The sequence below is a fragment of the Chanodichthys erythropterus genome, chromosome 19 (genome assembly GCF_024489055.1).
Source record: "Chanodichthys erythropterus isolate Z2021 chromosome 19, ASM2448905v1, whole genome shotgun sequence".
NCBI classification, from domain to species: domain Eukaryota; kingdom Metazoa; phylum Chordata; class Actinopteri; order Cypriniformes; family Xenocyprididae; genus Chanodichthys; species Chanodichthys erythropterus.
The window spans coordinates 11,504,657-11,521,287 of record NC_090239.1 but is presented as its reverse complement, the minus strand read 5'-3'; the positions used below and the strand labels follow the sequence as shown (position 1 = coordinate 11,521,287).

The following is a 16,631-nucleotide window of genomic DNA, read 5'->3' as shown; positions in this document are numbered from 1 at the left end:
CCACACACGTCTCGCACAAGGAATGTCATGGCAGTGATTGACAAGCCAGAGGGCCAATCGTTTATGCGATGATCGCGTAAACGATTGGCTGATGTTTTTAAGTCCCTACCTCGTGCACAGATGATGTATATTAATATTATTCCTTTCAGTGCACCTAATAAATAGTCTTTTATCAGTTAGTAAAGACAGTTTCAAGTAATATTGCAAAAATGTATAAAACAAAACATCCTCTTTAGCACCTTTAAAGGCATAGTTAAACTACAAATAACATTAAACATTCAAGAAAAGCTACAGTAAAATTGTGGCGAAGGCCATTATTTTTCTGTGCTTCACACTCCAGTCAAGGTGGTGGAAATGTGCTATTCTTTATCTGGATTTTTAATGGCAGTTGGTTAAACTAGCTAAATGGCTTTTTTATGTCTTTGAAAGATGCTCACCAAGGCTGCAGTAATATTGTGAAAAATATTGTAACTGTTCTCTATGTTAATATCTCTTAAAATGTAATGTATTCCTGTGACGGCAATGAAATTTCAGCAGCCATTACTCCAGTCTTTAGTGTCACATGATCCTTCAGAAATTGTTCTAAGATGATGATTTGTTGCTCAAGAAACATTTATTATTGATATTGAAAACAATTTTGTCGTTTAAAATTTTTGTGGAAACCGTAATACTTTTAAAGATTCTTTGATAACTAGAGGCCCTGTTTAACAGACAGGGCTTAGCCTAAGCCAGGATTAGGCCTTAGTTTAATTAGGGCATTTAAGTAGCTTTCATAAACGTTCACTAGAAAAAAAACATTACTGGGGTGCATCTTGAGACAAAACAATGGCTGACATATTTTAAGATATGTCGATACAGGTTACTTTCAGTTCAAATATGAATTTTAGTCTAGGACTAGCTTAAACCTTGTCTGTGAAACCAGGGGAGAAAGTTCAGAAAACAGCATTTATTTGAAAGAGAATATTTTTGGGTAACACTATTTTAGTGCTGTAGTTAGACGTTACTACATGTACTTACTATTGTAATAACAGTGAATTATGCATAATTACAAGTAACTAACCCTAATCCAACCGTAACCCTAAATGTAACTCTATAGTAAGTACATGTAGTTAATTAATAGTACTCAGTACTCATTTGAGTAATTACAATGTAACTACGGCACAGTAAAATAAAGTGTAACCTATTTTTGTAACAATTAAAGTTTTTATTGTCACTTTTGATCCATTTAATGTGTCCTCTCTGAATAAAAGTATTAATTTCTTAGAAAAAAAACTTTTAAACAGTAGTGTAAATGCACTCTAAAAAATGCTGGGTTGTTTCAACCCAAGTTTGGGTCAAAAATGGACAAACCCAACCGTTGGGTTACATTTTTAAATGCATTTTTTAACCCAACGGTTGGGTTTGTCCATATTTGACCCAAATTTGGGTTGAAACAACCCAGCATTTTTTAGAGTGTGATAACAGAATTAGAATTTTTCTGTGAACTATCCCTTTCATTCTATTCTGTTACACTATGTCCAGCATTTTTTAACGCATGAACGCAGCTAGAGTGCAGATTACATACAGATCAGTGGGCATAATTGATCACTTTTGTTGTAATTAACTGCTCTTAATTAACATGTTAAATTGACAGTCCTAACAAAGAGCAGAACAAAGGTGCAGCTTGGAATCAAACAGACAACAGTAATAATCAGCCAGAGTCATACATGTTTTATCATTTCTTTATGGACCCCGAGGGGAGCAGTGAAAATCAGCCCCATTTCAGCATGGATGCATGCAAATGAAGAAGAATGTGCAAAGCAGCCTAAACATCATCAGCATTGCATTCAATCCACAGAATAAATACAACACAAGATCAAAGCTTTCTTAGCTCTCTTTCTCGGACCATAAATCAAAGGTTTGGAAATTGAGAGCTGGATGGTAAGGGAGAGAGGAAAGGAATAGCGTTTGAGTGACAGCAGTAAAAGGCTGCCGCGCGATGCTCCCTTGGCCTGTCCACTCTGATGAGACCCGTTTGCCTTCTCAGCAGTGTGGGGTGACGTGTGTATCCGCTGAGAGACATCCCAGGAGAGGTCATTGCTAGGGTTATGTTTGCATTGTCACACATTAACAGACATACACACAGTCACACAAACACACAGTGTGTTTGTCATTTCGTGTCAGTGTCAGTACAGTCGGGATGATGCTGGCAGAGGACACAGGGTCATCCATAGGAGTTAGACGGCAGAAGCCCATCAAAAGGTAACACCACAAATCAAAAAGCGGTTTGAGAAAACACTCTGTGTGAATGACAGAAGAGCAGCAAGAGCTTGTCACATCTTAGTGCCTTTGTTCAAGAACAGTGTTTCATCTAAACTGATTCTTCTCAGTTTTTGCTGTTTCAATCTGGGAGCTTCTGTATTTCTGTATTGTCTGTGACAGATGATTAAAAGGAGCGGGGGTAGACTTGACTGAGTAGGGCTGGTGATTTTTTTTTTGCTCCAGAAACATTTATCATTATTATTGATATTGAAAACAGTTGTGCTGCTTAATATTTTTGTGGAATCTGTGATACTTTTTTGTAATCAAGATTCTTTGATAAATAGAAAGTTCAGAAAAACAGCATTAACTCACCTGCATACATAGAACGGACTCCGTCAACGGCCTTGAAGTTTATCATCAAATTCAATTCTCATACTCAGAAGCCGAAGGTACGTGAATTCAGACACAGCTAAACTCTGTATTGCATTGTCCGCGCTAGTTGTATGCGACAAACGCAAGCAATAGTGCAATTGGTGAATGAATGACTAAATGTGGTTCTTTTCAATGAATTGCCCAACGAGCCACAGATGAACTCATTGATCTGAAACAGCTCATTCACTCACAGAATCAGTAAAGATGGTTACTGAACTAACTTTCTGAACTTGAATTATTACTTTGACAGCCTTAGGATCTCAAAAATGTTTTATTTTGAACATAAAGTTACTGAAATTTAAAGGGTTAGTTCACCCAAAAATGAAAATTCTGTAATGTATTACTTACCCTCATGCCATTCCACACCCGTAAGACCTTCGTTAATCTTCAGAACACAAATTAAGATATTTTAGTTGAAATCCGATGACTCCGTGAGGCCTGCATAGGGAGCAATGACACTTCCTCTCTCAAGATCCATTAATGTACTAAAAACATATTTAAATCAGTTCATATGAGTACAGTGGTTCAATATTAATATTATAAAGCGACGAGAACATTTTTGGTGCGCCAAAAAATCAAAATAACTTATTTAGTGATGGCCGATTTCAAAACACTGCTTCAGGAAGATTCGGAGCATAATTAATCAGCGTGTCGAATCATGATTGGGATCCCGTGTCAAACCGCCAAACTGCTGAAATCACGTGACTTTGCCGCTCCGAACCGCTGATTCGACCGATGATTCATTATGCTCCGAAGCTTCCTGAAGCAGTGTTTTGAAATCGGCCATCACTAAATAAGTCATTATTTCGTTTTTGGCGCACCAAAAATATTCTTGTTGCTTTATAATATTAATATTGAACCACTGTGCTTACATGAACTGATTTAAATATGTTTTTAGTACATTGTCATTGCTCCATATGGAAGCCTCACGGAGCCATCGGATTTCAACTAAAATATCTTAATTTGTGTTCTGAAGATTAACGAAGGTCTTACGAGGGAATGGCATGAGGGTAAGTAATAAATGACAGACATAGTGCTGCTGCACAAATAGCATATATAAATAACCCATAGCAGATCTATACAGGTGGAGCTGGGGAAGGTGGAGGGGTTTAGAGGAACTCTGAAGCGCGCTGCAAACCGCTATAGTTAATGTAACCTGCCATTTAAATGTGCTCAAGCTCACTGTGACATGGACCAATCAGCTTGTGCCAAGTAATTAATGCTGTAATTTTCATCAGCTTGCGTTAAGTACCCATCAATCTGCACCATCTAGAGCAGTGGTTCTCAAACCTGTCCTGGGGACCCCCCACCACTGCACATTTTTCATGTCTCCCTCATCTAACACACCCAATTCAACTCTTGCTGTCTCTACTAATTAGCTGATGACTTGAATCAGGTGTGTTAGATGAGGGTGACATGCAAAATGTGCAGTGGTGGGGGGTCCCCAGGACAGGTTTGAGAACCACTGATCTAGAGTTTCATGACTGAAATGTGTGGCTAGTAGTTGCCATGCAAGTAAACCTCACTCCTCTGATCTCAAGAGATGCTCTAGCGACTCAGAGGTTGCTGCCTTTAGCCTCCTTGTTAGAGTGTCTGACTCCCATGCCGGAGACCCAGATTTGAGGCCCGCACAGAGGGGAGCGAGTAGGACCTGGGTGAGGGGTTACATTGGTGCCGTGACCCGGATGGGAGTGAGGTTTAGAAGGGTGAGTGTAGCAATGGCCAGCTAGCAGTTGCTGTGCAAGTAAACCTCACTCCTCTGATCTCAAGATATGCTCTAGCGGCTCAGTGCTCATTTGTAGCAAAATCCATAAAGAAATATGTGAGCATATGTGTATGACCTCAACTACTGAATGATGTTAAAAAACTGGCTTCTCTACCTCCATCTCATGGGTCTCAATCAAAATCGGGAAGATCAATAAATAATAAAATACAACTCGCAATCATAAACATGAAGGGCACCATCAAAACCTTCCCAGCAATCACATAAAAACATTTATCAGTGTCACATTTTCCTTCTTTGTCTATCTCTTTGACTGTTTGTCAGGTTCTTTGTTTGCTTTGGTCAGGATGACAGCATCTCCTGTCAAATTCGTGTTGAAAGCACAGCACAAGGGATGTTTTTACTAGTGCCGTCAATCGATTGAAATTTTTAATTGACTTAATGACATCATATAGTTAATCCGATTAATTATATATCCCAATAATTGCAGAGAAATTCGCCCAAATGAAGGCAATTCAGACATTAGCCTATGAGTTAAGCATTAAATAGACATTGCTAAAAGAGGCTTTAGAAAGTCAATATATTGATCATCTACAGCATTCCATTTAACAATCTGTCCAATGTATACTTTCTCACAGATCAATTGTACTATTATCACATTTTAAAAAGTAATGAAAAAACAAGCATGTATTAAATTGCTACTTTTTCCATCTTTCCCTAAAAATAGCTTGACAAGCTGCAAATAAAAATGCCTGTCTATATGCCGGATCAACTAAGGCACAGCTGGCGCTGATGACAGACTCTGACAGAGGCTTCCTCTGGAGAATGACCTGCAGGAGGCGAAAGGGGAGGCGTCCTTTGCGGTGGCGAGGAGAAAAGCAGCAGGGTTCTTCTGCGGCGCCAAAAAACTGATTCACACGGTGTGAAAAGGTGGTTTAGTTTCAGACACTTACAGGCTCCATCATTTTATGTAGAAATGAGGCATGTGTGACCTTTGCAGTGTAAATGAGATCTGAATATGGAATTAGAGGCATCAAGCCAAGCACAGTGTGACTGCAGCGTATGTGTATATGATTGCCTCACTGTCTTCTCTCTGTCAGTTTCATCCCCAGGTCAAATTGACATGCCATGTCAACCCGTCTGTGTCACTATTGTCTCTCATTTTCCTCCTCTTTCATTTCCTGAGCCGTCTGAGCTGTTCTCATTAGCACTCACAGGAAGAGTCTAACGGATGGGGCTTGGGCTGGTTGGACAAATTCTGGCTGAAGTAATTATGTTTTGAGAGGAAGGCGAGGGCACAGAATTACTACTGATGATGGGTTACAGCTCCCCACTGTGGTTGCACTAAAAAACAGCTGCCTCTAGTGGACACTGCTGGTCACGGCAATCCAAAATTCCACAGTTCCTAGCGGTAGACAGCTGTCAATGCAGATCTCCTCTGCTCCATCTTTCACTTTATAACAAGTGACTATTTTTTACACTCGAGTCTGCATTAAAAACAATCTATGACAGCAAAGATCAAACAAGTGCAGCGTATGTGACTGCGCCGCATCAATCTAGATCAGATAGAGTAGATAATCATTATTTATTGGCCTCACATTGAAACCTGCTCCTCCCAGTCCTCTACTGTCTATAAGGGCCAATTTTGCTTGACAGGTCATCATGAAGATGAAATGTGCTCCTGTTTTATTAAGCAGCACTGACACGAACATCCAGTGCACATCTTTGATAATGTTGTGTACTGCAGTAGGATTTTAAAAGCCACTGCTTTCTGCATAATGGAAGCGAGGCCCTCTCAGGTCGCAAGTCTGCGGGTATGAGCGGAAAGCCGCGGTGGGTTTGAAAGGAAAGTAAATACACAGAGTGCTGGCTGCACATTGCAAAAGGCTAAATGACATAATTAGTCTCGATCTTTTGCCCAAATTCGCCCACCACGAATTAGCTGCGTTAGTGTAAACACTGAGCTTTGGACAGGCATGACAGGGTTTTGTTTTTGATTAATTGCATTTGATAACGAGTCTCACTGTTAGACATGATTATTACATCAATGGTGCAATTAGCATTTGTGTTGGAGTTCTCCCATGAACGCAGGGGCCTCTTTGAGATGTGAAAATATTATCGCTATAATGTTTCTGAATGTAAATCGTTTCAGTTTAACAATTGCCAAGTGCATTAATTTACTCTTACCGTCACATTCTCTTTCTTTCTCTGTTCCTCTCATTCTTTATTCTGTTTCTCTTGCTCTTGTTCCTTGTTCCCTTTGGCTAATAGTGACCAGGATGAATAAGTGACGGTAGAATAATAGTCAGGAGAGACAAGAGTAATTATGAGGTCATGGGGGTTTTATGCAGAACATGAAAAGCCCCTTGTAGAAATCAGGTCCAAAGGGCGGCAGGGGACGAGAGGTGAAGAGAGGCATGAAGATGAAAATACTGACGTCAGAAAGACAATTATACAGAACCAGTGCTGGGAAAGCTACTTTGAGTCCTCTTATCTGCTCAAGCAAAAAAACTAAGATTAATGTAAGATTAACATTGTATGAATTCATATAAAAATTGCCACCTCGGAACATTGTTATGTTTTCCCCTTGAGATGAAGGTGGTAGCCTACTGATGTTTTGGGGAAAAAATTAAACTGCAAAATAAAAACATCTGTTTTCTATATTCTCTGGAAAGTCATTGCATGACAATTAGCATTGTAGCGCAACGATTGCTGTTTTTAACGTCATGTTTGTTACCTTACTGCCAAGGTAGCCTAAACACTATGGCTGTTGTTTTCGTTTTTTTATGCCCTTCCCTCGCTAACTTCCCTCAGTCTCATTGACTCGTCATTGCTTACGTTGCATGAGTGCCCACTATTAGTGGAACCCTTGCAATGGGCTGAACTGGATCATCCTAAGTCCTTGATCACTTGCAACTTCCCTTGTCCACTTCACGAAGTGGAACGCGCTTCAAAATGGCGGCAGGGATTCCCCCGAGGGGAAGTGCTTAGGGAAGTTCACGAGTGCGTGTCTAAAAGTGGAGTGGAATGCAGCCTGGGTCTTCAACCCTGCTCCTGGGGAGCCTTGCTGTATCCGAAATTGCATACTTCCCCACTAAAACAGTATGTGGTAAGAGTATCAGAAGTCACAGTATTCATAAAGGAGTAGGCAAAAAATACCTGGATGACCTACTTCTTCCTGTGAGATTCTGAAGTGTGCTTACTATGGACACCTTACTATCCCATGAGGCCATGGGAGATGATTGTGAATGGCAGTGATGTAACGTAACTAATGCTTGTAGGTTATATGATAATGACAACATGGAGGATATAGTATGTCCAGGTTACATTCATACTACACACACTCATACTATATAGAACATATTTTTTTTAGCAGTCACAAAGTACTCATTCAAAATAAATACCTCTTCAAGGGAGTATACGATTTCGGATGCAGCCTCCATCTCCTGCAAAGTTTATTTCCAACCTGCTTCAGCACACCTGCCTGTGATTTTTCAAGCCATCCTGAAGATCTTGATTGGCTGGTTCAGGTGTTTGATCATAGGGTTGTAGCTAAACTCTGCAGGACAGTGAGTCCCCAGGAGCAGGTTTGAAGACTTCTGGCCTAAACATCCCCACTGTTGGCTCGCTCTTGTATGTAGTGCTGTTAGGTTCAATTCATTCTAGTTAATTGGTTTGTCTTAAACCAGTGGTGTCCAAACTCGTTCCTGCAGGGCCAATATCCTGCAGAATTTAGCTTGCCTGAACACACCTGCCTGGAAGTTCCTAGTATGCCTAGTAAGACCTTTATTAGCTGGTTCAGGTGTGTGTGGTCCATATTGGCAGGATGAATATGATCCTAAACTGGATGGAACTGAAATAAATACTTTGATTGTTGCGATCCTATCAGACTTATGATAGCAACCTGATTCGTAACAAAGCACTGATCGCCAGAGGAGAACTGGCCCCCTGACTAAGCCTGGTTTCTCCCAAGGTTTTTTTTTTCTCCATTTTAACACCTATTTGCCACTTGTCTGCCACCCTATGTCACCTGATGGAGTTTGGGTTCCTTGCCGCTGTCGCCTTTGGATTGCTTAGTTGGGGACACTTGACATTTGACTTGACATTTGATATTCAACAGTACTCTTGACATTTATTCAACAGTGCTTCTGATCTGCCTGCATTGACACTATTCTTTAAGAGCTGCTGTGCAGCAAAAATTATGTACCAGTTATCAATGTAAAGCTGCTTTGACACAATCTGCATTGTAAGAAGCGCTATATAAATAAAGGTGACTTGACTTGACTTTAATTGGGGTTGGAGCTGAACTCTGCTGGACAGTGGCCCTCCCATGAGCAGGACTGGACATCCCTGTTTTGAACACTCCTTCGCTCATGTGTAGCTTTGGAAAGTTTGATTAATTCTATTGAATCAACCTAAATGGCTCTCTCTTATTTTAGAATTTGAAAGTCTGATTTAACTCCTGGTTATAATAAGAACGATAATAAATCTATCTATAACGATAGCGTCCATACCAGCGCATTATATCATTCTGTTTATTCCAAGATTGTGCTGCAGTTTTGTTGTCTGCCGCTTTAAACGCTCAAGCTCAATGTTTTTATCGTTCAGCTAGAAAAAAAATCATACGGAATGTGATTCCAAATAAATAGTTTCTCTGTGCCATTATGGTTATAGTTGTGGTGTAGGCTCTTCCATTCTTTTGTATTTAGAATGATTTTTTAGAACTATATCTTTATCGTTATAGTTATCGTCCTCGGTGTGAACGGGCCTTTATTCAACTAAATCAGTTCATCATAAACCAAACCCATGTTCCAAACACATTTCAAAAAGATTCAGCATTTTGAGTTCCTACGTGGCATTTCAAATCTGTGTATTTGTGTTAGTATGAGACTGTTCATTCATTTAAAAACATGTTTATACAATTTAAAAATAATAATTTGATAAGTACAGAATAACGGTCCACTCTATTCCACAAAGATCCACCTACTTGGAGAATTCTGTTCTCGCCACTGACGGGGGCGATATTTTTTAAACATATAATAATCAACATAATCAGATGCAATCAGAGCAGTATTTATCAAGCACAAAAATAATGAGGATGTCAATTAAACTGATTGCATTAAGCAGCATGTGAACAGATAAATGAAACCAATAAAACTGAAAACGGCGAACGTCCCTTTAAAAGCAAGTCATAGCATTATCGTCTTCTCACGGAGTACCTGATGTCCAGGGTTAAAAGAGGGGGGCACGGGTGGGTTAACGCCATCTGCTATTGCAGAGCTATGGCAATATGAGTCGCAGATGTAAGATTACACCATGAAAAGGTAGGGAGAAAGGGACAGGTCAGATAACATGCCCATTCTCACACAAGCACATGCATCCTACTGTGTATACCAATTAAATCTTAAATTTTCATATTGAATCCATAATTACATACAATTTTTTTCTCTCATAATAATATGTTTGTTAATAATTTGACCTCACAGAGTAATTGCTTGCATATAGCTGATTTCAATCTGTTATTTTAAGTAATTATTGTGAAGAGGGGAAGCCTAAGAGAAAACAATTTTTGTATGAGGCAATTAATCCACATCCGTAGATATATTTTAACCTGAAAATAAGCTGAAAAACAAAACATGTAGAGCTGTCACACACAGGTAGTAGTGTCAGACACACCTGGCCTGTAGGGTCACTGCAGGAGACAGATAGAGGGCGGAGAGGGTGAAATTAAACCCCATAAAGGATCTAAACGTAAGAACAAAACACCACTGCAGGAGTGGAGAGACATAGACCATACTCAGGTCAAGATTAAAGGAAGGGATGCATTTGTGTTCAACGGTTGTCGAACAGAGAGGTATATAAAAAGGAGGGTGAAAGGAAAGAAAAGGCTTACAGTAGTAATGACACACTCAAAAAGAGCCTTAGATCAGCTGTGCATTACACTGGACAAACCCTGGGACTTCCTCAGGCAGTGAAGACTGATCCTAAGAGACAGACAGACAGTTGGACTTACAGTCTGCAGTGACTAGAGACAAAGGTCAAACGATTTCGAGAGGGACATATGCTTGGCAATCTGTCAGGATGATGCAGCAGATTCTTCAGGATATGTATATCGAGCCTGACCTGTTGGCTGAACTCAATGAAGAGCAGAAGCAGATCCTTTTTTATAAGATTCGGGAGGAGCAGGTGCGGCACTGGAACGAGAGGGAGAGAAGAGACCCCAGCCAAGCTGTAAACAAGAAGAGTGAGTCCAGGGTTCATTTTGTACCTTTATGTGATGATGTCTGTATGAGTTCTATAATTGAAACATGAGTGTTTTTTTTTAATAAACAGTGGTTCTAAGAAGTATTTTGACATTTAAGCCACATCTGAAAATGTATTATGTATGTGGCATCTAATGATCTAATGATCACACAAAGTGGCATTTATTAACTGAAAGATCAAACAAGCACACTTTTCAAACCAAATATTGGAAAAGAAATTTAGTTCTGAAAAAAGCTCTTGTACTATTTGGTATTTTGCACATGTGGTAACACTTTAGTACAGGAAACACATATTTACCATTAACTATGACTTTTTCCTCAATAAACACCTAATTTACTGCTTACTAATAGTAAGTTTGTTGTTACGTTTAGGTATTGGGTAGGGTTAAGAATGTAGAATATGATCATGCAGAATAAGGCATTAATATGTGCTTAATAAGCATTAATAAACAGCCAATATTCTAGTAATATGCATGCTAATAAGTAACTACTTAAAATACCCTAAAATAAAGTGTTACCGAACATTTGTTATCTGTGATCATTTGTAATGCAAAATTCTGAAATAATTCCATATAAAATATTATTAAATGCTAGATTAAGACATGATCACATAAGCATTTTCCCCATAATGTTGTGTCTCTTATGTAATTTCTGTCACATAGGGTATATATATATATATATATATATATTTATTAACTAACATTAATAAAGCTTAATAATATTGCTCATTGTTAGTTCACATTAGTTAATACATTAACTAAACAGTAATATTGAGAAATATTAAAAGAAATGTTTTCTATTTTATTATAGAGTATTTATACAAATTTCAAAAGAATGCATTTTGCTGAATAAAAGTAATTTCCAAGTAAAAAAATTGATCGTCATAAATTAACTTAAGCGTTCATATTATTTTGCCCTTTTTGAAGTTAAGTTTTTAAGAAATGTTTTACTAAGAAATAGAAAACTATCTCTTTATAGATTGTTAAAATGTGTAATTTTTTCTCTGTTAGCATCACCAAATTAAATTGCAAAAATAAAGAGTGTTTTAAAACAGATTTGCCCATCTTCCCTTGTTCTGACAAACAGACAGTCCCGCCTGAAACTCCGCAAGAACCAGTGTCGCTGTGGGATGCTGAAAGAAAGCACTGTGTTGAAAGCTGAAAGTTGAAAGGGGATAGGAGAAAGTACTTAAAGTACATCTAAAAAATGATATACTTCCACTTTAAGGCAGTGGTGCAAATGAGCTGGATTAGATTTACATTTTTTAGCAAGTGCAATCTCACTGGGTCAGAGAACGTCAGAGATTGTGTCTGTGCACTGACAGCTAATGTCTCCTTGTTTTCAAAAGTTCTCACATTATCTTGTTCAGTTGTCATGTTCCCACAACGTACAAAGGATCCCAGTAGGATAATCTCTTCCAGCTTTGTCGCGCTGTCTGTGTTATTTTGTCTTTATCTTATCTGAATTCGGTCTGATGGGTCTGGAAAGTGTTTTTTCATGCTATTATTTCACTGTTTGCCGTGTGGTGTCTCTTCCCAGGCGACCGCAGAGGCATTCAGTGGCTTCTGGGCTCAGATGGCGAGGTATGGGTATGGGTAATGGGGGAGGCCCCGGGGGACAAGCCCTTTGAAGACATTGTGGAAGAGCTGATGGAGAAGAGAGCCAGGAAGCAGGCCCAACGAGAGGCACAGGAACTCCGGTGAGAGAACCATGGGACAGGGTCAAGGGAGCAATGGGATTCTGAGGGTGGGTGAAGATTGACAGATGTGATTCAAGGGGGGTAATAATGATAAAAGTACAGGGGGATAGAATACGCATCACTCAAGTTCTGCTGAATTTCCTGAGGCGTGTGAAGGAGGCAGAGATTGAAAAGAAGTTTCGAGATGCCATGGCGAAGGAAAAGGCTCGCTTCGTGGCAGAAAAATGGAAGGAGGAGACAGATGACAGAAAGGCAGCCAAGCAGGAAGAAGAAGAAGATCGCATTAGAGAGGAACTGAAGGTGGGTTTGGATGGAGTATGTTCCTTTGAATAGATGACAAAAACACAGAATATTTTATGCAATTTTTGAGACGGTGACACAGTTCTAAAAAAAAGCATTGAAAAAGCATCATGCTTCGTGTCCTCTAGCCAAGTGGATTTTTAAAGTTTTAAAACTAACTCATTTTTAAACTCAGTAATTTTGTTCTCATTAAAGGCGTGGCTGATTATGATTTCAATTTTTTTAACTTTAGTTAGTGTGTAATGTAGCATAAACAACATCTGCAAAGTTACGACACTCAAAGTTCAATGCAAAGGGAGATATTTTCTTTTAAAGAATTCTCTGTTTAAGGACTACAACAAACGGCTGGTAGGGACTACAACGAGCTTCTTCCTGGGTTCGTGACATCACTAACCCTAAAATTGACATAAACCCCGCCCCAGAGAACACGCAACAAAGGGGGTGAGGCCATGTTTAGAGAAGAGGAAGAGTTGTTGTAGTAGAGTGTTGTTGCCATGCCGTCATTTTCCGCTGGAGTGCTTCACAAATGAGGGTCAATTCAATGCTGGATTTGCACAGAAGATTAACATGACGGCACATGGCTGCGTGAGATTCTCCAGCTTTGTTGTTGATGAGCAACCGTAGTGCGAACAGTTAAAGCTCCGCCCTCCTCTGGAAAGCAGGCCGGGAGCAGCAGCTCATTTACATGTAAAGGGACACACAAAAACAGTGTGTTTTTGCTCACACCCAAATAGGGGCAAATTTGACATGCTGTAATAAATGATCTATGGTTTATTTTGAGCAGAAATTTCACAGACACATTCTGGGGACACCAAAGACTTATATTACATCTTGTGAAAGAGGCATTATAGGTCCCCTTTAAAAGGTTTTCAAATTAATAGTGCTTTTGAAAAATATGTTGATATGTTGATACATATATATATATATAGTCGTATGTCTCTATTTATGTCACATATTATTAAAACTTATAAAGTACCCTTTATAATACATTTATAACCCCCTAAAAAAAATGATCTCAATGGCTCAGTTGTGACAAAAGATCCAATAGGTAAGGGTCCTTGCATTTATTCTTCAACCAGTCCTTTAATTATGGTCTCATAATAAAGATTGAGGTTAATTAGGCTTAATTACTATGTGTTCCATGTTCTGAGAATGAATTATTTAAAGGTTGGCAACCTCTCAGAATGTAGATAGTGATCTCTGAGACACAAGGCCAACATTTGTACGCCTGATCTATAATAGAGTTGAAAGCACTGATGTTTGGGTTAATGACATTGTCCACCAAATTAATCATTTATATTCCCAGCTTAATGGCACCAGAAATGAGAAAACTAAAGCAAGCCGCAGTGAAACTTCTGTGCCTTTGTGTTATCTAGGGCTGATTCTTTCTCCTTTTCTCACAGAAATGTGAGGAGGAAGAGAGAAAGAGAGGCGAGGAAGAAATCCGCCAAACGGAGGAGAGGAGAGCAAAGGAACTGTACATCTCTCTGAAGCAGGAGGAAAAGAGGAGCGAGAGAGATGACAAAGAATGGCAGGAACAATGTGAGAGAACAAACGGAATGGGAAAGAAAATGAGTAGTTTGGCTGCTCTAATATAAAGTAGCTTATTTCTATTCAAATTTCTCTCTGCTTCCCGCAGTGCGACGCTCCAAGGCGGCGGATGAGGAGATGAAGTGCAAGGCGCGACGGGCTAGAGATGAATACAAGCGCCAGTCTCTGCGGGCTATCGAGAAGGGCCTGGTGGCTGGACTCAGCGGCCTGTTCCATAAGACACACCTGAACGGATCGGGTCACAACCGACGGCACGTCACGGTCGTTGAACATCCGACCCCTCCAGCTGAGGCCAGCCATTCACCCGCAACTAGTGCTGGCCAGCTTGCTTCAGGCCATTACAGGCGCAGACAACACCGTCGTTACAGCAATCCGGTCACACAGTCTCTCACAGAATGGTAAAATCAATCAAATCAATGATAATACCTCATGTATTTGTTTATGAGTGTGATATTGTTTTTATGCATCAAAAATTTGAGTAGCGTAACTTACATTCCAGACAAAACATACCACTCACACTTAGGTCAATATGCCACACAATTAAGTGAAACAAACAAGGCTAACCACACATCCACTGCCTTTCAGCCCAGTTTGGATTCGTCCACCTCGGCCAAACTCTCGCGAATCCATCATTCGCTGGTTTAAAGAGGAGCAGAGACCGAGACGAGCGGGCTATGAGCGAAGCAGTAACACCATCGCCCCTTGGTTCCATGGTAAAGACAGCTAAAATGGTTTTAAGGACCTTTCACAGCTCACGTCAGGGCTTCAACAAGAATCATCCAGCGCTTTGACCTTCACACAAAAAAAGTACATGTAATGGAAGGGCGATTTCATAAGATAGTAAACTAGTATTTGTTCTCATGACTCAATACGTTCCCTTGTTTTAGTAAATCGTGGCCACATTGAACTAAATAGTTCCTTCATTTTGATTTAACTAAAACAAAGGGTATGAATTATTACAATGTGGCCATGATTTAGTAAAACGAGGGAACAAATTATTATATATCAAGCATACTATTTACTTAAAATGATGGGGCGAATTAGTAAAACTTGCTGAATTATTAGTAAGTCATGGGAACAAACTGTTAATTTATGGCCATGGTATACATATTTTTTCCCACAAGAAATGTTTCTGGAGCCGAAAATCAGCATATTAGAATGAATTCTGAAGGATCGTGTGTAAAATTACAATGAATAAATTACATTTTAAGATATATAAAAACATAAATAGTTATATTACATTGTAATATTTTACAATATTAGACATTTTAAAAAAAGCTTACCGACCCCAAACTTTTGAACAGTAGTGGATATATGAAAAAACTCAAGAGGCCAAATCATGTAGGCCTGTGAAAAATTACAAGCAAACGCGCAAAGCTAACAAAAGCTTGCAAAGATAGACATCATGAGAATTGTCCGTTTACCATTGACTGCACTTCAAAAGGTCAGTGGCAAACGGGTCATTTGAAGTTGAAATAGTTTGAACTTTAAGTGGCACATTACAACGCTTGACCGGCGCTAGGGTATCGCTTATGCTGCACTCCACAGAGTTCAAACGCATTGGGGCAATGCTGACAGGAGTCACGTAAAAAAAAAAAAAACAGACACTGCTGTACTTTATTTTATTTATTTTTTTTTTTTTAAGAAATGGACTCACCAGTTTAGTGGGAACGAGTTCAGTTGTGGTAATGAAGAAAACATTGATTAAATTGAGAAAATAATGAAAGAGACAGAGAGAAGAGGAAAGAGGCTCAATAATTGGAAGCTTGTGCCAGGATTAGTGGAGCCACAGTGTGTGGCCTCTGATTGGACAATGATAAGATTAGCGACAATCGGAGTGCTATTCGCTATTCGACCAGGAAACACAAGAGTGCTGCCAGCGTCAGACACCTGCACTTCCAGCTGCACTCTCACTCAACATCTCTCCATATCTGCATCCTCCTGTCTATCACTCTGCCTCATCCTGTCTCCGGCTCTCCATCTGTCTTTCTCACTGTCACCCATCTCCTACCTCTGCAGGAATAATATCAAGGCAGGAGTCAGAGGCTTTGCTTACGAATGCTGCAGAGGGCTGTTTCTTGGTCAGAGTGAGTGAACGAATCTGGGGCTACACGCTGTCCTACCGCACCACCTCTGGCTTTAAGCACTTCCTCATTGACGCCTCGGGTGATTATTACAGCTTCCTAGGTGTTGACCAGAACCGTCACGCCACCTTAGCTGACCTCATTGACTTCCATAAGGTAAGCTCTCTTTCCTGGAGTAGATAAAGTCTTGGAAGGTGATTTAAGACATTGCTAGCTAGCAAGAAATCGAACACAATATGTCTATGAAAGTAAAGGACTAAAATGATAAATGTTACTGTTTGAAATTCTCCTTTAAGTAAAATATTTTTTTAAATTAATGTGAACATATTTTGTCATGC

General features: G+C 39.6%; 1 protein-coding gene across 1 annotated transcript in view; it reads left to right on the top strand.

Moving 5' to 3' along the window:
* Nucleotides 1–10,477: 10,477 nt before the first annotated feature.
* sh2d4bb (SH2 domain containing 4Bb) overlaps nucleotides 10,478–16,631 on the top strand; it is a 10,012-nt gene continuing 3,858 nt past the window's right edge. The window contains exons 1-7 of the mRNA XM_067370298.1: nucleotides 10,478–10,640; nucleotides 12,199–12,358; nucleotides 12,505–12,658; nucleotides 14,062–14,200; nucleotides 14,298–14,607; nucleotides 14,795–14,922; nucleotides 16,229–16,449. Of these exons, the coding sequence (XP_067226399.1) occupies nucleotides 10,478–10,640; nucleotides 12,199–12,358; nucleotides 12,505–12,658; nucleotides 14,062–14,200; nucleotides 14,298–14,607; nucleotides 14,795–14,922; nucleotides 16,229–16,449 (1,275 nt within the window). The remainder of the gene's footprint in view (nucleotides 10,641–12,198; nucleotides 12,359–12,504; nucleotides 12,659–14,061; nucleotides 14,201–14,297; nucleotides 14,608–14,794; nucleotides 14,923–16,228; nucleotides 16,450–16,631) is intronic.